Source organism: Dama dama, chromosome 15 (assembly GCF_033118175.1).
Source record: "Dama dama isolate Ldn47 chromosome 15, ASM3311817v1, whole genome shotgun sequence".
Lineage (NCBI taxonomy): Eukaryota > Metazoa > Chordata > Mammalia > Artiodactyla > Cervidae > Dama > Dama dama.
Genome location: NC_083695.1, coordinates 46,823,284 through 46,846,931, shown reverse-complemented (window position 1 = coordinate 46,846,931; position 23,648 = coordinate 46,823,284). Strand labels below are relative to the sequence as shown.

Here is a 23,648-nt window from a genome sequence, read left to right as displayed (position 1 = left end):
TTAATGTTGGAGTTAGGACTTCAGTTGTATTTTCACCCTTTATTGGGAATACAGAGCAATATTACAGTCTTGGATCATTAAATGAACAAATGTGGCTGATACAGTATTGACAGGCAGACCTGAATTCTGGGATTAAGTGGTTTTCCAGAAGTGGGTAGGAGCAAAAACAGATGCGAGATCTTCTTAAGAGAACCACGTTACTCAGCCGCCAAAGGGTGTTTTGTCTTCAACTCATTAAGGCTGGAAGGAGTGCCAGTCCTGGTCGACCATCCATGATCTTCATCACAGCACACTGGAATCTCTATAGTTTTTCAAATTAGGTGTAGATAAAGTAAATGCCTCCAGACTGACTTATAAATTGATCTGGGTGACTACTAAAGTGTCCTCCATTTGTACCCTAGCAAAATCTTCAGAGTGATTGTTGGAGCAAAGAGCCTTTCATGTGCTCCCAGTTGTTATATAGAGCATAGAGGCTCGTAAGTGTTAGTCCTGCGAGACCACCTCGTGCTACCCCTCGAAGACCGCCTGGAGAGGAAAAGAGGAGACATCATTAACAGACCTGCACCGCACACTGTCCCGTCAGAGGGTTAAGTAAGAGATTCACAGAGCTGAGACACACTCTTCATACTTAGAAAATTTCATCCCAAACAGGAGAATAAGCTCTGAAAATAATAAACCAGGACTTAAATTCAGTAGAAACAGATTCCCCCTAAATCACCTGCTTAATATGTAAACTATGTATCCATAGTAACAATCTTTTCTTCACTTTTAATTTCACAGTTATCAGCATGGTTTTTTGACTTCTCAATCTGACTTGATCCTAGGACATTTTTGGACAAGACCTTATGCTTATTATTGAAATCCCAAGCAGATTAGTAATTCCCTGCTAGTCATAATTTAGAACTTCACTGGCACTGTCAATTGATTTAAGGCAGTATGTAAACAAGGTGATACCCTCTTTGGAAACAGTATTAACAGGCTTTGGACTCTGCACAGGTCCTCTAAATATTAACTTTGAAGACTCAAGACAGTGGAGAGAGATAAGATGGCTGTAATCAAGTTCTGGTGAAGCACCAACTTTCCTATTACCTATCCCTATTCTGATGTTTCAGAAAATAATCCAAATAATGAGCAAAGACGTAACTTAGCATCATCATGTTGTTGTTTAGTCACTCAGTTGTGTCTAACTCTGTTGCGACCACAAGGACTGTAGCCCACCAGGCTCCTCTGTCCATGGAATTTTCCAGGCAAGAATACTGGAGTGGGTTGCCATTTCCTTCTCTAGGGGATCTTCCTGACCCACAGATCAAATCTGTGTCTCCTGCTTGGCAGGCAGATTCTTTACCACTGAGCCACCTGGGAAGCTCCAAGCATTGTCATACTAGTTGAAAGACATTCCAGGATTAGGATCAGACTTTGAACTATTTTTGCTTAACAAAAGAATTTTTTCACGTGGTAAAAGATTATGGATAGGTATTTCATTTGAAATGCAGAAACAAAAGGCTTCAACCAGTTACCTGAAAATAGTCACCAAGTCTAGTAAAAGGAATGGGGTTACTCAAAGAAGCTTTTAAGAAATACTTGATGTTCTCTTACAGTTTCACAAATAAGTAGGGATAACAGACACTTCAGGTAGTCTGTGTTGTATCTATGGAGTATTTGTTGCAAGTCATGTGTTAGGAAAGCAAAGGTCCAGTGGTTAAGGTATACCTTATTAGAAGCCCTTTAGCTACATCTAGTAGTTCCATGAAATTCAGTGACGCTGCTGAGTTAGAACACTTCAGACCAACCATTTCTGCAATGCGCGTCCTGCCAGATGGCTTCAGATGATAGATTAAAGGGTTACTCCCTCTAGGAGCCTCTCTAGCCTGAAGACTTTAGATAGCTGACTGGCTTAGGCTTCAACTCTGAAGTACCTTAATTATCTCTCTTAAACAAATGCAAACAGAAACTGCAGGCATCATCTATAAACAGCCCTCAAATATGTAGGAAGGGGGATGATAAACATAAAAAATTAATCACAGTAAATGGGAGATATCTCCTTCAAGTCTATCTTATCTTTTTGTATCTTGCCACACTTAAGATTAGGTATGATGGTTGAATTTGCAACTGTATTCAATGTGGCTGAAAAATGGGCTGACAGTGAACTTTATAGTTAGACCAAACTTCTAGAAATGGAAAAAATAAGCTATCAAGCCCAGGAAAAATAAATGCCATCTCCAACGGCATCACTACGGTTCAGTTATTAGAGCTAAACTTTTTGAGTGTAACGAATTTTTTTTTTTTTTTTTTTTTTAAACAAATGTTCTTTAAGCAGGTTACAAAAACAGAAGACCCTCCAGTGTAAACTGGAAACTATAAAGATTTAAGAACTTTGGGGCATCAGTGTCTCTTTAAGTGTTTGGGGCATATTAAGTGTCTCTTAACAATTTATCCCCTAGAATGCCTTCTACTTTCATACCAAAAGGAAACAAACTTAGTACAAAACATAATTGTTTTGTACTAGCCTTCTCTGAAGGCTAAGAAAAAATTGTTTCTAGCACAACTGAGCAATTGTTTCTAGCAAGAAGATACCAAACATGTAGTGTATGATTTACTAATAATCACAGTAATCCTGACTCAGTGAAAATGAAAATTGCTCAGTCATGTCCAACTCTTTGCGACCCCATGGACTATAGAGTCCATGGAATTCTCCAGACCAGAACACTGGAGTGGGTAGCCTTTCCCTTCTCCAGGGGATCTTCCCAACCCAGGGATTGAACCTAGGTTTCCTGAGTTGCAGGCGGATTCTTTACCAGCTGAGCCACTAGGGAAGCCTGACTCAAGGGTAGCCTTTTATTACGTTTTAAACTCTTTCCAATAATGTCAGGGTTTTCTGGCTGGTTGATCTCTTAAAAGAGTTTAACAGCCTTGGCTTTAGACTTTCTGTAACAAAACCACCTTTGCCCAGTTAAGTACAGGAAGTTGATTAGCCAATACACTTGCTCTGAACACAGTGAACCAAATGAGGCCAATGGTTAATCTCTATAAAGCAAAATAAACATGAGGCTTATGTGTCAGTTTTATCTTCTATCTTTTGGATCCTTATACAATTCTTCCAAAAAAGGGCAAATGTCATCTCTTCTAAACCTGGGAAAATGAGGCCCAGAATATTTAAGTGCCTAGTTTATTTGGTATAGAGCTGATTACTGGCAGAGCTAACACACTGAACTGATAATTACTTTAGCACAGGGGTCAGCACATTTTTCTTGAAATGGCTGGAAAATAAATACACTTTTTACCTGCATATTTCTAAAGAATGTTTATCTTGCTATTTCTTGATGTTTTGAGCCTACATATTGTAGGCACTTATATAACCATGTAAAATGTTAACTATTTTAAAATGTAAAATACATTCTTAGCCTGCAAATTGTGAAGAGACAGGCATCTGGCCAGCGGGAGTCTGCTGCCCTTGTTTTAGAGGAACGGCCTTACCTACATACTGAGACAGCGTACAAATTCAACAAATTTCTGCACTATTTAAATTGTTTAAAAAAAAATTCTCTTTAAAACTGTGATAAAATACACATAACATAAAATTTACCATTATTAAGTGTACACTTCAGTAGCATTAAGTATACTGACACTGGACTACCATCATCCATTTTCTTTCCTTAATGATTTAGGCTGACTCTAGACTAAAGGAACACTTAAACTCTTTTCCAAATCCTTGAATCTGGGAGTTTTTTAAAAAATTCCTGCCACACAAAATTCTGTGCTTTGTCTTAAGTGAAGTCTAAACCAGAAATCAATAAACGACACTGCTTTGCATCTGTCAGCAATTTTGATGTGCTGAGTTAAACTAGTCAGCCAGGAACTAGGAACCAATGTTGGAATTCTGAGTCAGCAGATTATTTACCTCTTCTGTGTTCCACAGTTGCAATGGAAACTGAAATCTGAAAAACTGAAATCTACTTGTCACCTGACAAAGAATTAATGAATATTCTTTTTTGCTTTTTCTCTTCTGAGCCATGAGCATTCTCTTCCATAATTTATGTTGGAGATGTCCCAGGCTGGGTTAAAGATGCTATTCCTGCAAGAAGTCCTGGACACAGAAAGCTAGGTTTTCATTTTTTTCCTGTGATAATCCCAAGTATTCAGCCTTCCCCTTTGTATCTTTAAAATATGATATGTCTTAAATGAGGTGGTAATTCAGTACATTCTTATACTTAAGGCTGCCCCCAACACAGGAAATGCTGTAATGGCTGACCCTGAGTAAGAAAACAGGGACTGGTGAGGACTGAGCTGAAGCTTCAGTGTCTGTCCACTGGGGTAGCAGCTCCCCCAATTTAGCTCCTACCATTTGCTACCATATACAACTTGAGCTCTGTGTCTTCCATTTTTGCAAAAGAAGCTAAAATTTCCAGATTTTTGTGTGAAATCTCCTGTTCCTTAAATTTTACTTTGATCTTTCATAAACAGAGTTTGGGCCGATTAAACACTTGCTGGCTGAGTGCCACCCTTGTGGTGCCAATTAAGGTTTTAAACTCCTTTGACCCCAAAGATTTTCAGTGTGAAAGTATTTTTAGGTTTTTAACAAGGTTCTTCTATGCCAACATTTTCGTGTACATAAAAGATATTTACTGTCTTATTGTACCTAGGAGCTCTGTTGATGTGTATAAGAACATGCATATGTTGCAAGAAGTCTTGTGAGATCTTAGGGATATAATTCCAAATGTTATCCATTTTCAATATTAAAAAAGCCTCTTGCTCAGATATACCATGAAATTTTAGATTTTATAATCCTGTAAGAGAGAATTCTCTCTCATTTCTAGTAAAAATGAGGCAAAAATGCTACTTGATGTTTGTGATGGAGGAATTACATAAGAACAAAAATTACTTAGTTAATCAAGTGTCTGAAGCATAATAAAGCAATCAAACAAAAGTACTTTTCAGAGGCTTGAGTACAGAACATAAAGAGGCAATTATGGCATAACTTTAGGCAATTTAAAACAGAAATGTGAGAAAAATCTGGGACTGTCACTAGTTTTATGATCTTTCGAAAAAGAACATCTTAATAATGTGCTCATCTATAAAACTGGGGTGTTATGATTATCACTTCACAGAGTTTAACAAGTTATATTAAGTGGTTATTACTGAGATTATAACCATAACTCAGCAAATGTTCATTTCTTTTCCATCTTAGAGGACAATTTTGATATTTGATCTTCATCCAAGTAATTTTGATTCAACTCTTAGGATTTATTCCACTCCTGTTCATAACAGCATCATGCACCATAGCCAAAGGCAGAAGCAACCCAAGTGTCCATTGACAGATGAATGAACAAAATGTGGTATATACGTACGATGGAGTATTATTCAGCCTTAAAAAGGAAGGAAATTCTGATACATGCTATACTGTTGAGAACATTATGCTAAATGAAATAAGCCAGTCACAAAAAGAAAAACACTACACGACTCCACTTCCATGAGGTACCTCAAGGAATCAAATTCATAGAAAGTAGAATGGTGGTTGCCAGGGGCTGTAGAAGGGGGAAAGACAGAGTTGTTTAGTGGGCAGAGTTTCAGTTTTATAAGATGAAGAAAAGTTCTGGAGTTGCATAATAATGTTAATATTCTTAACATAATTGAACTGTACATTTAAACAGTTTGGATGGTCAATTTCATGTGTATTTTACAAAAACTAAAAAATAAAATCACAAACCGTGAGATATCAAAGAACACAATACTACCAAAAAAAAAATTCTTTTAAAAACTACAGTATGGCCAAAAAGCATACTATATTAAGACACAGTTTCACCATTTAATGGTACCTACCTGTACATTTATACAACATGCCTGTCATGGTTCCAGCTGCTACTGTGTTAAGGTCATCTTCTGCACCTCTTGTTTTCTCAATGATGACACCAAATGCACTATAAAGCAAAGCTACAAGGGAAATGGAACTGATCAGTAAAAAAAAGTGAACTGAAAGTCAGTATGGCAATTATATTTAGATAAATGCATTCTACAGACATCATGAGACATATAAACAATGATCACTGAACACTGTTTGTAATAACAAAAGCCTAGCAACAAATCAAATGACTTTCAAGAGGGGACTGATCCAGAGACTTTCCACATAATGGAATGCTATTGCACTCAAAATACAGGAAAAGCTCTGTTCACCAACACGTAAAGCAGGCACATGTGTGTGTGACTCGATAGGCAAAGAAAATGTTTGGAAAGAAAAGAAATTTATTAGCTCTTTATGGAAAGTAACCCTGCGGAGACCCAGGAAGAATATCTTTTTCACTTCCATTTATTTGTTAGCAGCTCTACTTAGAATTTAGAAACAAAAGCAAAACACATGTATTTCTATTTTAAGAAAAATACGACTTCAAGACAATTGAGATTTAGTTTCTGCACATGTAAAAACTCTTAATAGTACTATTTAGCTTTAACAAGCTTTTCCCCTAAATCGCCATTCTCTTATGCCTATAAAGACCGAACAGCCATGAATGCATTACCTCTTCTCCTGTCCTTTCTCAAAATTACAGCAAACTCAGCCTCACAACTCCTCTGCTGTTAAGTTTTAATACTTCTACAAAGGCTCTTCTTCCAGTTTCAATTTATTTAACTGAAACTAAACTTGAGCAAAACATGATAACTGATCACATTATAAGGAAAACATACAGGGTAACTGACCATTCCAGCTTGCTCAGAATTGATATTTCTGGAACATTAACTAAACTGACAATTTCCAGGGGCTCACTCTAGGTATGCAAGCAATCTCACAAGTATCAATACAAAGGAGGGTGACTGCAAGGAGGAGGGGTATTGGGGGCACAAGCAGCATATGGAAGTAGCCATTTACTAGGATCCCAAATGCAAATCTGACTTTGTAAGTGTGAATATGTACTGCTTCCAAAGCCTATGACAAGGCTAGGATCTCTGTCATACAAGATGCTTTTTTTATCTTTTGACAAGCTACCTACATTTTCTCTTATTTAGTCTGCCACCAGTTAAAGACTTTCAGATAAAGAAAACTGGCTGAGAGCATACGTGCCATAAGTAAGCTTCTTATATAAGTCATGAATAATCAAAAGAGTCAATCATTCATAAACACTATAGTATGAAAGCATTTGTTCCTAAGTACTACTAAATTATACCTTCCTGAGAACTGCAAATATTTCCAATATCTACAAAGGCCCTGTTGCAACTCAGGCAATTAGTCTGGAAAATCTCATTAGTAAACAGGATGATGAATGGGCTATTAGGAAAACATACCAGGAGGCCTGGATTCCTCATCATATCTACTACAGAACCTTGAACTTTTCCTAACACACAAAAACATTTGCCTTGGCGCTAAACTATCTGGATTTCACTGAGTTTAAATATGATTTTATTTGGTGTCTTGATGGGACAAGAGAGTATGTAGTGTTTAAAATATTTAGAAAAGAGTATATTCACAATGGTATTAGTACCTGGCATTATTTTGCTATATATTAATAGTTTATGATCTTTTCCTAAGTAGTATTTACACTACTCACCAGAGTGGATTTAAACATAATTATGAACATCCCAGCACCAGAATTTTAGTTGATCAAATTGTTCATGATACATGTACATTCTTTCTTTGCAATGATAATGATTTATTAAAAAGTGAGATATCTACTTACCCAGAGAACCTAGGGTATTAGCCCAAAGTGCCCCTTGCCTAGTCACCATATTCAAGATCCTACCAGGGCAGAAAGAGAAAGAATCTGTATTTAGAACCAGTATTTCTTTAGTATTTAGAAAAACCATATAACAGCAATTTTAAATGTATAAACACACACCCAAAGGTTTCTTAATTTTATTTTTTTAATTTTAAAACTTAACACCTCCTTAGAATTCAATAAGGATTGCTTTTACTTTACATAAATGAAGGTTAGGTTAAAAACTCCCAATGTTTTAGGGCAATGCGCAAAGAAAATTCTAATTACTAAATACATAAAATTATTAAATATATAAAATATATATCCTGGAATGTATCTTACAAAGAAGTTTACAGAAACTGATCTATGTTAAAAAGAAAAAGACATTATAACAGACAAACTAGCTGATAATTAGTTTCTTATGTGTGTGTGTGGGGGTAATATATTCTTAGAATATTAAGAAGAATCAAAGTGTGGACTACTATGGAATACAAAGCAAAATAAAAGACAAATACTCAAAGAGAAGGAAAAAGCCACCTAATTAGAATACCTGAAGAAAGTTGTACACTGTGTCTGCTTCCAGACTAGAACTAAGCAGCCAAAGTGAATGCTTAGCACACTCTCAAGGAAGCACAGCTCTGCCCTCACCAGTGCCAGACGCCACCAGAACAGTGATGAAGGCAACTGGAGAAGAAGACAGAACATTTCTCTCCCAGCAGTGTAACACTGTTACAGGAACGGTTCTGCCCCGACAGCTGACTACTGCTGGGAACCACGGAATTACAATAACAAGCAGTAAAAGAACCCATTTAAATTAATGCTCAATAATAACAAAAATTTCTTTTACTTCTAAAGGATTATTTAAAAAATTAGTAATGATTACAAATATTGTTAAATAATTGCTACATATTTACTAATATGTTAAGTTTAGCACTTAATTGTTTTTCATTTGTGATGAGCTTCTAAAACTATTAATTTTCATTATTGTATTGCTGGTGGCACTGCAAAGTGGCAAAGTTCTTTGGAAAATGACTGGGCAACATACTTTCATTTACTGGGTCCTTACTTACTTCCCACTGTAATCATGTCTCAATAGATTAAAGGCAGAAAGTAGGGAAACTTACCCAAGATCCCAATAAGTAATGAAACTGGGCTTTGAAACTACATAGATCTTTTCTGGCCTGAAACCCGATTATCTTTCTATTTTTTAAATGCTGCTGCTGCTGCTGCTAAGTTGCTTCAGTCGTGTCCGACTCTGTGCGACCCCACAGACGGCAGCCCATTAGATTCCTCTGTCCCTGGAATTCTCCAGGCAAGAACACTGGAGTGGGTTGCCATTTCCTTCTCCAATGCATGAAAGTGAAGTTGCTCAGTCCTGCTCAACTCTTAATGACCCCATGGACTGCAGTCTACCAGGCTCCTCCGTCCATGGGATTTTCCAGACAAGAATATTGGAGTGGGGTGCCACTGCCTTCTCCGTTTTAAATGCTATCTCTGTCTAAAAAATCAGAATGAGTGTATAAAAAAAATGATGTATAAGATTTTAAAAATCTGACTTTAAAAAAGCAAACTAATTCAACTCTCAAAAATTTAATAACTATGATGGTTTTAAGAAACAAAGGTTATCTTTTCTAAGAGACCTTGCAAATTGATATTTAATAATATGAAGCTGGGGATTTGTTTCAAAAAAATATGGGAGGGAAAAAAGAGATGGGACACAATTGGTCCTGGTGCTGGTTAATGGTTGTTGAACTTGTGTTACAGTTCATAGCTGTTCACTGTACTATTGTCTACTTTTGTAGATATTCAAAACTATCCATAATACAAAAAGGTAAAAAAACAACCTGGAGTAAAGAATGAATATTACAAATATAAATACAAAAATATTCAAGGATTTGAGCTTGTAAAGCAAGGGCAGTGATCCACACAGTAACAGGAAGGTGAAAAGTTTGACAGGCCTTCAGGCTTCCCAAGATCTAATTCTAACACACCTGCTGCCATCTGCTGGCTAAGGAAAAGGAGCTTAAAGACTGACATGAGCTACTGAAGAACACATACTGTGTCCTTCCACTCATACGAAGCATAAAAATACACTTTAAAAAAAACAACAACTAAATGACGTATTATTTAAGGAACAGCAAAAGGAACTGGTCATGTTTATTTCTTAAGCAGGGTGAAGATACACATAATGTACACTTTCTGACTTTTTTATTTGCACTTTCCCTTCTCTACAAACTTCAGTTTCCTAAGATAAGACTATCTTACTCCTTTCATAACTAAGTTCTAGGAATTTCATGGAAATGTTCTGCACCTTTGCATTTCAGAAATGGAGCATGAAGTCAATGAGAAATTCAAATGACAGCAGATTTAATAATTACTCTTATGTGCTTATTTCTTCACTTACCATGTCCTATGGTTTTGCACAGCCCTGAACAATCCAAATAATGTACTAGTAATTCAACAATTTGAAAAGCATGTAATATAGGCCTGCAAAATAGAACAGGTGTAGCTGAGAAGTTAGGTTGGAATAGCCCCAGCTGATGGACACTGATTCAAAAATCACTCCTAAAAGCTTAGACCCAGCAACTTGATTCCTAAATTCCTTTTATAATGAATAAGGGGAAAACACCAGCAAAAAAATTGACCAAAAATTATACAGTACTCTAAATATTGTAATCTCAAGGTCATGCTCATCAAGCCAACAAGAGAGATTAATACTCAAACACCAGTGTGTCATTACGTGAGACTTACTGTACATTTCTTGGTTTGGACCAGGCCATGTTCTGGGTTTCCTTCAATCCTAGCCGTAGACCATTCATTGCCCCAAATGCAGCCCCTGGCAAATCATAGTAATAATTCATTCAAATAATCAGCTTTATATTAAAGAGCAATTATACTTGATTCTTTCTCATTTTTATTTAATAAGAAAAAAATGTAAATAATGATTTCTTAAAAAACCACCCTGAAGCTATTATTTTAATTGCCTTGGATTTTAAGAACTTTTGACTACTTGGATTTAGGACACTTAAAAACCATATATAAATACCAACCTGTCATACAACATCCTCCAATGGTAAAGAAGGCCAGTTCAAATCTGCCCCGGGTCTTATTAGCTCCAGTTGGTAAAATAAACTCATCTGTATCCTACAGGGATAATAATGAAAATCAAGTTCAGCTCCCCTCAACACACATATACTACTTGCAAAGTGTTTAATTTTTTAAAGGAGTTTTTCACAGAATGTAAAACGTAAATTAAGTAAAACTCCACTATACTTCATCAAACAAAGATAAAACTTTCTGCAACAAAAGCAACACCTAAACCGAAGTGAAATGAAATACATAACATATACAGTTATGCTCATTAGTTCTTAGGAGAAATTCTTGCTCAGAATTTAGCTTCTCAACGTAAGTTTGATAGATTATACGTAATTTGCCTTCACGATAAATTTGGCAATTTAAGAGTGCCATTTCTATAGAAAGGCAAACTGAAAGCTATGAGAGGTAACAAAAAACCAGTCTGGAAGGAGAAAATAACTCATTCTGTAGCTATTAATACTATTTATCAACCACCATTTTACTATATGTAAGACCAAATGATCATAAAAGACGAGGAGAAACTATAGAAGTACAATAGACTGGATCACTTACACAAGGGCAAAAACACCACTTCAACAGTTCTTAACTGTTTGGACGGCATATATTCCTTTTATAATCTCGGAAAGCTACTAGAAGGAAAGCTACCCTCCTTCTAGTAAATGCATACACAAAATCTGGTATGAACTTCCTGCCCGAATCCTAGGCTGAGAAGCATCACTGTAAGCGCAACAGGATTGATTCTGCAATACAATATACTTTTATGAAGAACAAATACATTTCTGCCAAGCTTTCCATAGAAAAATAGCTAAAATTAGCTCCTGAACCACAGCACACACCCTTAACAAAAAATGCTAACAAATAAACATCCCTTTGGCAAACACTGACCTTTGGTAAATGTATTCATGACTAGGAAAACTGTGCCTCTGCGGTAGTTTTGATTTCTGGCTTGTGCATGAATTCTTACCAAAAATTGTACAAATAAATAAGCACATGTACTCTTATCACACAGAAATAGTCTGCTGAGCAATGATAAACAAATCTGAATAGATTCTATGTCGAAATATATTAAACATATATTAGTAAGTTCTGAGTGCTTCCTGACTTTTCAAGTAATGACTTAGTTTTAAATTGTGCTTCTTGTTTAAGGTTTTTAGGAGTGCTGTATTTAATATGATAAGGTAAATATGATAATTATTTATGATCCAGAAATGGATCCCAATACAAACAGGGAAAAAAAAAAACCAGATGGTCATAATCAACATTAGTAGGTACAAATGCATGTCATCACTGACTCACTCTTCAGTTAGTGAGTCAACCTTGCATTCCTGAGATATCCAATTACTCTTTGATGTTGTGTGTGTGTGCGCATTAAGTAGCTCAGTCATGTCTGACTCTCTTCGACCCATGGACTGTAGCCAGCCAGGCTCCTCTGTTCGTGGGATTCTCCAGGCAAGAATACTGGAGTGGGTTGCCATGCCCTCCTCCAGGGGATCTTCCTAAACCTCTGGCGTGTCCTGCGTTGGCAGGTGGGTTCTTTACCCTTAGTGCCACCTGGGAAGCCCTTTTGATGTTGTAAACTAAGTTGTTGTTGTTTCTTTGCAACTGTGTTAAATCAGCAACTTCTCCAAATCCCCCCCAAAAAACAAAACCCCAAACAAACAAAAAATCAAACCCCCACCAAAACAAACAACAAAAAACTGAGGCTAATACAAACCTTAAAATATATAACCCCTAATTTCAAATGTTTGTATTTGACCACTCTTATTTCCACAGTGGTTTGTAAGACCACTCTTATTTCCACAGGCTTCTGAATAATAACAACCTGATCTAATAAAATAAACTCAGGTAGTAAAAAAATTTTTTTTCACATGTACTGATTTGGTTTAAGATTTCATTAAAAAGATTCCCACTTTATTTAATGATCTCTTATAACTTTGTAACTTCTCACACAATATTTTTTATGGGGTTCAAAAACTAATTACTTGTTGCTTTTACATATAAATCTTTAATTTGTGCTCTGATCTCTGCTCCTGATTACAGAAGTGCATATAAAGAAGCAGGCAGCCATTGCTGTTGTACCCTCCCCACCCCTACTTATTCCCAGGGTTTTGAAAAAAAGCTGGGAGCTGGTCCCCTTATTGTTTCCTCCTTCATGAACTAGATATTAAAGACTAGAACATTCAAAAGCAATTTTATCTAAAGGGAAAATTAGAAAGAGACAACACACGTCCAGGAAAAAAGTGTAGGCTCTGAAAAGAACTGAGAAGAGCTTAAGTTTATATACTTCAGGCTGGTCCTCAACACAAAGATAGCCGGTATGATTAAAAAACCAAAAACAATAACCAAATAAAAGCAAACCCTCAGGGAAGGCAGGAGAATCTGATCTCCAGAGTTAACCACATTATTAGAAATGTCTGGTTTTCAACAACAAAAACAATCACAAGCCATACAAAGAAATAGGAGAGTATGGGCCATTCAATGAAAAAAAAAAAATCAACAGAGATGTCCCTGAAAAACACCTGACAGTAGATTGACTAGGCTTTAAAAGAAAAGCCTAAATCTAAATGACTTTAAAATAATCATCATAAAGATGCTCAAAGACCTAAAGAAGATGTGGAGAAAGTCAAGACAATGTATGAACAAAATAGAAACATAAAGAAAACCTAGAAAGAAACCAAAAAATAAATTCTGAAACTGAAAAGAACAATGGCTGGTAAATACACTAAATGGATTCAAAGCTTTGAGCAGGTAGAATAGACAATCACCAACCGTAAGACAATAGAAATTACTGAGTCTTAGGATCAGGAGGAAATATAACTGAATAGAAGTGAACAGAGAGCCTAAAGGATCTGTGTGATGTCGCAAAGCAGACTAAAATACAGACTGTGAGAGTCACAGAAGAATGTTCAAAGAAACAATGGCCGAAAACTTCCAAATTTGATAAAAGAGATGCAAGTGAACATTCAAGAAACTCAATTAAACACCGAGTAAGATACATTCAGAGAGACCCATACTGGGATGTATTAAAATGAAAAGTTTTGAAAGTTACAAAGAGAGATTCTTGAATGTAGCAAGAGAGAAGCAACTTACATATAAGGATCCTCAATATGATTATCAGTCAATTTCTCAAGAGAAACTTTGGAGGCCACTAGGAAGGGGGCTGATATATAAAACTGTCCTTTAAAAATAAAGGAGATATTAAAAATTCCCAGAAAAATAAAAGCTGAGCGAGTTTGTGACCACTGGACCTGCCCTGCAAGATATGATGAAGGGAGTCCTGCAAAGCACAATGAAAGGACACTAGACAGTAACTCATAGCCTGATGAAGGGACAAAGTGTAATAAAAGCAAAAAATGGACAATTATGAAAGTACTACTGTAGCTTATGTTTTTGACTCCCCCTTTGTATTTCTACATAACTTTACATTTTAAAGGATTTAAAAGAATTATTAGATTATGTTTTTGAGCACATGATGTATAAAGATACAATTCTGTGACATCAATAATTGAGAGGGGCAGGGACAGTTGGTAAAGGAGCAGTATTTTTGAATGTTGCTAAAGTTAAACTGGTATAAATTCAAATTAGTGTTATAACTTTAGAAAACTGCTATAAACAACCAAAAAAAAAAAAAAAAGGTTATGAGAAAGGAATTTAAACAATTCCTTACAGAAAAAATCAAACACAAAAGAAGTTATTAATGTAAGAAGGGAGAGACAAAAAAGTTAGGTTACAGAAAATGAAGAGCAAAACACCAAAAATCTCTCCTTAGCAGTAACCACTTTAAAGTGTATTCAACTCTAGACAAAAGACAGAGATTAGCTCAATGCACTCAGAAATGTGATCCACTTATACATACGGTGCCTACAACAGATTTACTTTACTTCCAAAGACACAAGAATACTGAAAGTGAAAGGATGGAAAAAGATATTCTATGCAAATAATAACCATAAGAGCAGGGTGGCTGAACTAACACTAGAAAACAAAAGGTTTATAAGAAACTGATATTATATCAATAAAGTTTCAATACAGCAAGAAAATACAATTATAAACACTTATCTAGTAACAGACCATCAAAATATATTAAGCAAAGTGTCAGTCAGTCAGTCATGTCCGAATCTTTGTGATCCTATGGACTGTGGCCCACCAGGCTCCTCTGTTCTTGGGATTTCCCTGGCAAGAATACTGGAGTGGATTGCCATTTCCTTCTCCAGGGCATCTTCGTAACCCAGGGATTGTACTCGCATCTCGTGCATTGGCAGGCAGATTCTTTACTGCTGAGCCATCAGGGAAGACCCCATAATAAAGATCAGAGCAGAGATAAATGAAATAAATTACTGAAATCAGAAATGAAGGTGAGGATATCACTACTGATTCTACAGAATTAAAAATGATTATAAGAAACTGTCATTAACAACTGTATGCCAACAAACTGAATGTCCTTGATAAAATGTACAAATTCCTAGAAACACAAAACTTACCAAGAAACAGAAAATCTGAAGAGACTAGTAAGAAGACTGACTCACTAATTAAAAAAAAAAAAAAATCTCACAACAAAGAAAAACCCTGGACCTGATGGCTTCACTGGTAAGTTTTACCATTTAAAGAACTAACCCCCAATCCAGGGGTTCCCTGGTGGCCTAGTGGTTAGGATTCCAGACTTTGACTGCCATGGGCTGGGTTCAATCTCTGGACAGGAAAGCTGTGGAGCACAGATGGAAAAAAACAAAAAACCCCAAAACCCTAATACCAATCCTCAAACTTTTCCTAAGGTGGAGGAAATACTTGGAACATTTCATGACTCTGTGTGTGAGGCAAGTATGATCATACCAAAGCCAAACAAAGACACTACAAAAAAACTACAGACCAAAATCCCCTATGAACACTGATGCAAAATCTTAAACAAAATTCTAGGAAACCAAATCCAGCAGCATATTCAAAAGGTTATACATCATGACCAAGTGGCACTTATTCCTGGGATGCAGGATGCCCTAATAAATGAAAACTCATCAATGTAATACACCATATTAACAGAATGAAGGGGGGAAAGAAAACCCACATGACCATCTCAATTGATGCAGAAATAATATTTGACAAAATCCAACATACTTTCAGGATAAAAACTCAACAAACTAGGAACAAAAGGAAACTACCTCAATATAATAAAAGGCATACATGAAAAACTCACAGCAAATACCACATCCAAAGGTGAAAGACTGAAAGATTTTCCTCTAATACACATGAACAAGGCAAAGATGCTCATTTTTTTTTTTTTTTGGTCACTTCTATTCAACATAGTATTAGGATTTCTAGCCAGAGCAATTAGGAAAGAAGAATGAAAAGGCACCCAAATTAGAAAGAAAGAAGTAAAAATTTTTTTCATAGATGATCTTATATGTAGAAAATTCTAAAGGCTGCACAAAAAACCCTGTTATAACTAATAAATAAATTCAGCAAAGTAACAGGATACAAAGACAACAGAAAAAGCAGATGCATGTCTACAAACAATAAACAATCTGAAAAGGAAATTATGAAAACAATTCCACTTATCAACAGAATCAAAAAGAATAAAAATACTTAGGAATTAATTTAACCAAGGAGGTAAAAGTCTTGTACAAAGCTGTAAAACTTGCTGGAACTAATTTAAAAAGACAGAAAGAAATGAAAACATATCCCATATTCATGAATCAGACTTAATATTGCTAAGATGTCAATATTACCCCAATCTACAAATTCAATAATTCCTATCAAAACAGGAACTGACATTTTTGCAGAAACAGAGGAACCCATTTCAAAGGTCATACGGAATTTGAACAAACTCCAAAGAATCAAAACAACCTTGAAAAATGAAGAACAATCCTGAAGGACTCACACTTGCTGATTTCAAAACTTACCAAAGCTACAATAATCAATAAAATGTATGCTGGTGTGGTACTAGTATACATACAGACATGCAGATCAACGAAATAGAAAGAGAGTCCAGAAATAAACCTTTGCACATATGGTCAAACGATTTTTGGCTAGAATATTAAGGCCATTACACAGGGAAATGACAGTCTTTTGAGCAAATGGTACTGTAAAAACTGGACAGCCATATGAAAAAGAGTGAAGTTGGATCTTTACCTAACATCACATACAAAAATTAACTCAAAATGGATCAAAAACTTAAATGGAAGACCCAAAACTGTAAAACTCTTAGAATGGAATGTAAAATAGTACAGCTGCAGTGGGAAACAGTATAGCAGTTTCTCAAAAAATTAAAAATATGATTACCATATGATATGACAATTCTACTTTTGGATATATAATCAAAAGAATCGAAATGAGGATCTGGAAAAGGTATTTATACACCAAAATTCACAGTGGCACTATTCACCATAACTGAAACATGGAAGCAATCCGAGTGTCCATAGGACGCGTGAATGAATAAGCAAAATGGGATATTATGCGGCCTTAAAAAGGAAGGAGATTCTGACACAGACTACAATACATATGAGCCTTCAGGGCATTATGCTAAATGAACTAAATCAGTCACAAAAAAAATAAATACTGTATAATTCCACTTATTTGAGGTACTCAAGAATATTCAAAAACCGTAAGACAAAAAGCAGAAGGGTGGTTGTCAGGAACTGGGAAGAGGATGGAAAAAGGAGTTACTGTTTAATGGGTATAGAGTTTCAGTTTTACATGAAAAGCATGGAACTGGTAGGTGGTAATAGCTATACAGTATTAGAAATGCAACCACTAAACAGTACAGTTAGAGATGGTAAATTTTGTTAATTTTACCACAACCTTAAAAAAAAAAAATGAAAAAACAAAACAAAAAACCAGCCAAACCCCCAAATCCTTTAATCAAGTGTCAGGAAGAGATGCAAGGCAAATCCCTATAGTTTGTGGGGAAAAAGGGTGAATGAGGACCAGAGACTTGATGCCTCTAGAAGCACATATCACAGATCAAGTCAATGTAGGTACCTGCGGTTCATTTTGTTTTAATGGTAAAATAGAGGACCAGACTAATAAAATTCTTACCTGTATGAGATACCGTGGATCCACATTTAAATAAGGAGACAGAGGGTTCATACCAGTTACTAGAGAGAAAACAAAGAAATATATTGCAATACAAATTTAATTATTTCATTTAGCATTAATTTTGCTCTTGATTCTTCAATGTGTTCTGCAATTCTGATTTACAATGCATGGCAATTTTTCTCCCACTTTCCTTGTCTTATCCTTCCTGTGTGGCAGTTTAGGGGCTGACTCCTCCTGGCGCCCTCAATCCTGCACTGGTGTTTCAGGCTCTCGTATCAAGACACTGGCAGTAACATGGACCAAATAACTGAAGTAGCAGGAAGCACAGCCCAGTTCAACTATAAAGCTAATTTCCTTCTACTTTACTACAAAAATACCTGACAATTGTGTGTGTGTGTGTATGTGTGTGTGTGTGTGTATTAGTTGCTCAGTCGTGTCCGTCTCTTTGTGATCCAATGGACTGTAGCCCGCCAGGGTCCTCTGTCCATGAATTCTACATGCAAGAGTACTGGAGTGAGGTGCCATTCCCTTCTCCAGGGGATCTTCCTGACCCAGGGATCAAACCCGGGTCTCCTGCATTGCACTCAGACTCTTTACTGTCTGAGCTTATACAGATTGCAAAGTAAGACTGGCAAGAGACAAATCAATTTCATGAAGGGGAAAAAAAAATCACTTGGGTTATGTGTTGTGTATAAATATTTTAAGGCAATTCCTTCAGATCTAAGTGTTGACAGTTGCTGACGAAGTTGATTTATATGATAGAGAATTCTAGGTCATCACCAGAAGGATGGGGGTCAGGACAAAAGAAAATGGGAGCTCTCCAAGGGCCAGACTTGAATTCCACTACCTTTGAAGACAGAAAAATTTATCAAGGAAAAATCAACTTCCTCACATTTTAATCTTTGGATCCTCTGTATCTCGACTGTTCTCAAATCTATCCATTACCCAGGACTCTGCTCTTTTCATCAATTCAAAGTCCTATTAGTTTCTATATCCAGTATCTATCTTGAATTGTTACTTACCATCTTTATTGCTACCATCCTAGTCCAATCACTACCTAATTGGACTCCTTACTTGCTCCAGTCTCTCCAACTCACTTTCTTAATGGGTAATTAAAGTGATTTTTTTCAGAAAAGGAAATCAATCTAAATGGCTTCCATTTACTCTTGTAACTAAGTCCAAACTCCTTATAAAACACTTCATTAGCTGCCATTTCTTCCCCTCTAATCTCAGTATCTCCAGCCTCACCACCTCCCTTGTAGATTGTAGACACAATGGCCTAACAGCTGTTCCTTAAACACTTACCTCCCCTCAGATATTTGAATTGTATTCAGGTCACAGCTCAAATGTCAACAATCCTGAGTAGTTTTTCCTGGGCCATTTTTAAATGGCTTCAGCTCCCATTTGGAAAAGGAAATGGCAACCCACTCCAGTGTTCTTGCCTGGAGAATCCCAGGGACGGGAGAGCCTGGTGGGCTACTATCTATGGGGTCGCACAGAATCGGACAGGACTGAAGTGACTTAGCAACAGCTCCCATCACCATCTCAAAATCCTATTTGCCTTTACACACTTACCACTAACTGAAACACTTTACTTATTTGGCTCACTTCAATGGAATGGAAGCTCTGTGAAAACATCAGTCATTTTAAAAAACATAACTGCTTAAGTCCTGCACCCAGAAAACTCCATCTCAAGTACTCAATGAATAGTGTTTACTCCTTGATCTCTTAATTCACCTTGAAATCTTAATGTAACAATACCTTTTCACATTAAGGCAGTGCCCTTTGTGCTCTGAAACTCATCAACTAGCCATATTCTATAACTTATTATATGCAAACTGTGTTCTAGATTCAGTTTTGACACAGGTGACACTAGGAACTTTAAAAGCCGTTTTTGTTTTTGAGCATAAAAGACCTAAAGAAAGAGTAGAAAGATTCTCAAGATAAAACAGTTTTATAAAGCTCTTATCATTCACCAACTTCCCACCGTCTTTAAGTCCACATTTTACTCATCCAGGTGAATACCCACAGTTAGAAAGTTCCAAAGATCTGGAATAGATATTCGTGGTATTTAGGAGAGGGCTAGGCAGGGTATTCGTGCCTCGGCACCCTATAACTTGAATGTTTCCTTTCCTAAAATTCTTTCTTGGCTTCTTTTTCATATCTATAAAAAAGTTCAGTTCTCCTCCAAGTTTCTCCATTTGTCTCGACGCATATTTCTTTCTCACCTGTATGCATTATTATTGGGTGTTTTGACCTGAAGCCTACTACTTCGTGGTTTAGAATATGTGACTTTGTGTTAAAATGTTACCTATGGGCTCGATATGTGGGAGGAACGATAAGGCAGAAAGTCTAAATATAAAAGGAAAAAAAACATGCAGTATCTCCTGGATCCAAGTCAGCCACAGAGAGCTTCTCCGGATCCCCGGCTCCAAACACTCGTTCAGTGTTGGAAAATGCAGCCGTGCGACATACTAGCCCCACTACTGGTACTGAAACTTGTGACCGCTGCCAAAAAAAAAAAAAAAAAAAGAGAGAGAGAGAGAGAACAGGACACACGGCACGTGTGGGGTGGTGGCAAGAACCAGTGGGAAATGTTCGCAGGCAAGGCCTGATACTTACGCGGGACTCCAGCCAAATCCGCGTGCGAGTAGCCTGCTCCGCCGGCTCCGAAAAAGCCGGCCAACCCTCCAGTGGTTTTGTTGCCACTACCCCCGCCGCCCTCCATGGTGTCGCAGCAATCTGTCCGTCTGCTTCTCCCCGCCGCCTCAGGCCGAGATAGTCTGCTCGGCCGTCGCTCCTCGGTACAGCGGGGAGACCCGCGTTACCACCGGCTCCTTCACACGCTGACCTTCCGGGCGCCGGTGTTAGCTAAATCTCACACTTCCGGTTTGCGACAGCGTACGTCCCGGAAGCCGGAAGCACCTGACGGCAGCTTTCCGGTGGTGGGAAAGTGAACGAAGCCAGAATCAGAACGGCTCATCCTGAGGCTGGTAGGGTGCCGGTGGAAGAGGGAAGGCAGGCGTCTGAATAGGGCCTGGTTCGGGAGGCTGTCAGAGCAGAAGCTGCAGAAGAAGTCAGCGGCAGAGGGGGCATGGTGCCGGGAGGCACCGAGGAGGGGGCGCAGTCCGTCCCTCCCGGGGTTAGTGAATGAGGCTCTACACCCGGGCTGGCCCGGAGACTCAGTGCTGCGGGTCCCAGCATGAGTGCGGGCCCCGGCTGTGAGCCCTTCACCAAGCGACCCCGCTGGGACGCCGCTGCAACTTCTCTGCCGGCCGCCTCGGACGCCCGGAGCTTCCCCGGCAGGCACAGGCGCGTCCTCGATTCCAAGGACGCTCCGGTGCACTTCAGGGTCCCGCCGTCCTCATCAGGCTGCGTCCCGGGCCGGGCGGGACAGCACCGAGGCAGCGCCACCTCTCTTGGTACGTGGGGAAATAAAGCTCTTTGTCCTTCTCCTCGGCCCAAACCTCTTTTTGGTCTGTCTCAGGAGCCAGGGACTCCAGCACCTTCCTCCCCCCTTTCTAGTCTTGTGTACACCACTCTGAACTCTGAGGTCCCCTTGCTAAGCGCCCAAGGCCCCTGGGAGAATAGGGTCGCATTTTTCCCACGGCGATTGGTGGTGTGAGAAACCTTGATGAGCAGTCACTTACAGGGCGGGAAGTGGTAAGATACTCCACCTGTTTGCTTTCTTCGGGTTTGAGTAATTGCTTTAGTCGTTGCTGCTGCTGTTAAGGAAGTTTGTGGATGTGAAGCTTCAGCCTCTAGATGTAAAGAAAGCTACAAAAAAAATCATAGCTTATCTCAATTTAGATTCTTAGTGCCTGGATGCAGAGTAGTTAGTCTTAGCTGGCGTTAAACTTGGCTCTGGCGTAGAATGTTGAACAAAAGTTACTTGGTCTCTGTGTTCAGACCCTAAAGTCTATCAGGAGAGATGGACGATTACGGAAGTTAACATAATAAAGGGTGATGGATGTTCCAGTTCATAAGGGAACAGAACATAATTGTAGAGTCAGGTGTACCTAATCAGTTTGTAGGCTCAAAGATAGTCTCCCAGCCAGAAGATAAGAATTTTATTCTGAAGACTGAAGAGTGATGAGGGGTTAGCTAGATGAAGAGCAGTTAATGAAGTGATTCCAGAGTGCTGCTGATGAATATTGTGGACAGGGGAGAGTAGTGAGAGATGTGGTTGCAGAGAGAGAGGCAAAGATCCGGTCATACTGGGCGTGCTGAGGGTTTTGAGCTTTATTTCTAAGGACAATAAGAAACTATTAAAAGGCTTCAATAGGGGAGTGACTTGATTGGCTATATATATTTTTAAGTATATATTTATTAAAATATACATATTTTAAAGATCCTTGTCGCTAGTGTGTGGAAAATGAAGAATGGATTGAAAGGGAGCAGAAGTGCAGGCCCAAGACTAGTTAAGGAGTTAGTCTAGGTGGGAAATAATGATGGTTTATACCTGGTTGCAGGCAGTAGTTGGAGAAGGAAATGACAACCCACTCCAGTGTTCTTGCCTGGAGAATCCCAGGGACAGAGGAGCCTGTTGGGCTGCCGTCTGTGGGGTTGCACAGAGTCGGACATGACTGAAGCAACTTAGCAGAAGCAGCAGCAGCAGCAGGCAGTAGTAAACGGGAAAAGTGGATGGATTTAGGAGAGAACAGGATGTAAGGGTTTGTACCTCATAAATATATATGAGCTGGAAATATAGATTTGTAAGTTCTTACCATATACACCATTATTGATACTTTGGAAGTAGATTAGATGGTATAAGGCATATACTGAAAAAAAAGGTGACCTAGGACAGAAACTTCAGGAACATTGCCATATAAGAGTAGACCGAAGGGAAGCAACCAGGGAAGTAGGAGGAAAGCCTGGCTCTTGTGTCATGCAAGGACAAGAGCATTTCAAAAAGGAAGCATTGGTCAACAGTTTAAGAGAATGGACAGGTCAGGCTGTCCTCTGATGAATGGTGTACACTTAGTTCTCTCAGGACTTACAGGCAATGGGGAAGCAGACCTCCACTGAGCAGTGAAGGATGAGTAGGATTTGATTTATAAGCCAAGGAGAGAAAAAACTATATAGGCCAAATGGCATGTACAAAAGGTGGCTTGATAGGAGCACAGAATGACAAGACTGTCAGTGGAGGCTGGGAATGGGCGGAAGAGCTTATTTATGGACAAAGTCAAGTGCAGTTTCAAGGAGTTTGGACTTTATTCTGTGGTTAATGGGGAACCACTAAATGGTCAGTTTCTTTGGTGGTTCAGGTGTAAAGAATCCTGCAGTGCAGGAGACATGGGTTCAATCCCTGGGTCAGTAAGATCATTTGGAGAAGGTCATGGCAACCCACTCCAGTATTCTTGCCAGGAAAATCTCATGAACAGAAGAGCCTGGTGGGGAATGGTCCTTGGGTTGCAAAGAGTTGGACACAACTGAAGCGACCGAGCACAGGATATGACTAAAAAGCTTATAAGAAAGGGTTACAATCGTTTGGTTAATATTTTTGAAAAGATGGCTTAGGCCATCTTTTGGACTTTTCTCACTGCAACCCATATATATATCTACTGCTAGATATATCTCCTGATAAACATGCCATATTTATAACAAATGTTTCATGAAATAAACTTACCTTTACTATGTATGAAGCATTCTCATGGTGTCTGTAATATTTAACTAAAAAATGTTGATCATTTGTAGTTTCTGGAACACTGGGTTAGAGAAAGTCAAGACTGCAGATAGGGAGTTATATAGGGAGTTAGTTTCAGTTATGAGACAAATGCAGTTGGCCCACTGAGTGATGTAACTGTTCTTGTAATATTGGTGCTCTTTTGCAGATGGGGAGAAAGA

General features: G+C 38.1%; 2 protein-coding genes and 1 non-coding gene across 3 annotated transcripts in view; 1 reads left to right on the top strand and 2 right to left on the bottom strand.

The window, feature by feature from the left end:
- LOC133070180 (mitochondrial import inner membrane translocase subunit Tim23) lies at window positions 1–20,677 on the bottom strand. Its single transcript, XM_061162024.1, has 7 exons — window positions 20,424–20,677; window positions 17,802–17,860; window positions 10,730–10,823; window positions 10,431–10,515; window positions 7,662–7,720; window positions 5,818–5,928; window positions 1–525 (listed from the first exon to the last, which is right to left on the bottom strand). Exons 1-7 carry the CDS (start codon window positions 20,527–20,529, stop codon window positions 410–412), a joined length of 630 nt encoding a protein of 209 aa, XP_061018007.1. The 5' UTR covers window positions 20,530–20,677; the 3' UTR covers window positions 1–409.
- LOC133070888 (small nucleolar RNA SNORA74) lies at window positions 8,248–8,449 on the bottom strand. Its single transcript, XR_009696284.1, has one exon. It is a non-coding gene; the product is annotated as a small nucleolar RNA SNORA74 (small nucleolar RNA).
- Window positions 20,678–20,737: 60 nt separating the features above from the next.
- Window positions 20,738–23,648, top strand: part of PARG (poly(ADP-ribose) glycohydrolase) — a 117,793-nt gene continuing 114,882 nt past the window's right edge. The window contains exon 1 of the mRNA XM_061162015.1: window positions 20,738–21,223. Coding sequence (XP_061017998.1) covers window positions 21,004–21,223 — 220 coding nt within the window. The 5' untranslated portion in view covers window positions 20,738–21,003. The remainder of the gene's footprint in view (window positions 21,224–23,648) is intronic.

Coding starts and splice junctions, on each gene's coding strand:
- LOC133070180 (XM_061162024.1), bottom strand. CDS start 20,529: ATGGAGGGCGGCGGGGGTAGTGGCAACAAAACCACTGGAGGGTTGGCC. Junction 7,721..10,430: donor TCCAAACCAAGAAATGTACA/GTAAGTCTCACG, acceptor CTGCCCTGGTAG/GATCTTGAATATGGTGACTA. Junction 526..5,817: donor CATGTTGTATAAATGTACAG/GTAGGTACCATT, acceptor TTTCCTCTCCAG/GCGGTCTTCGAGGGGTAGCA.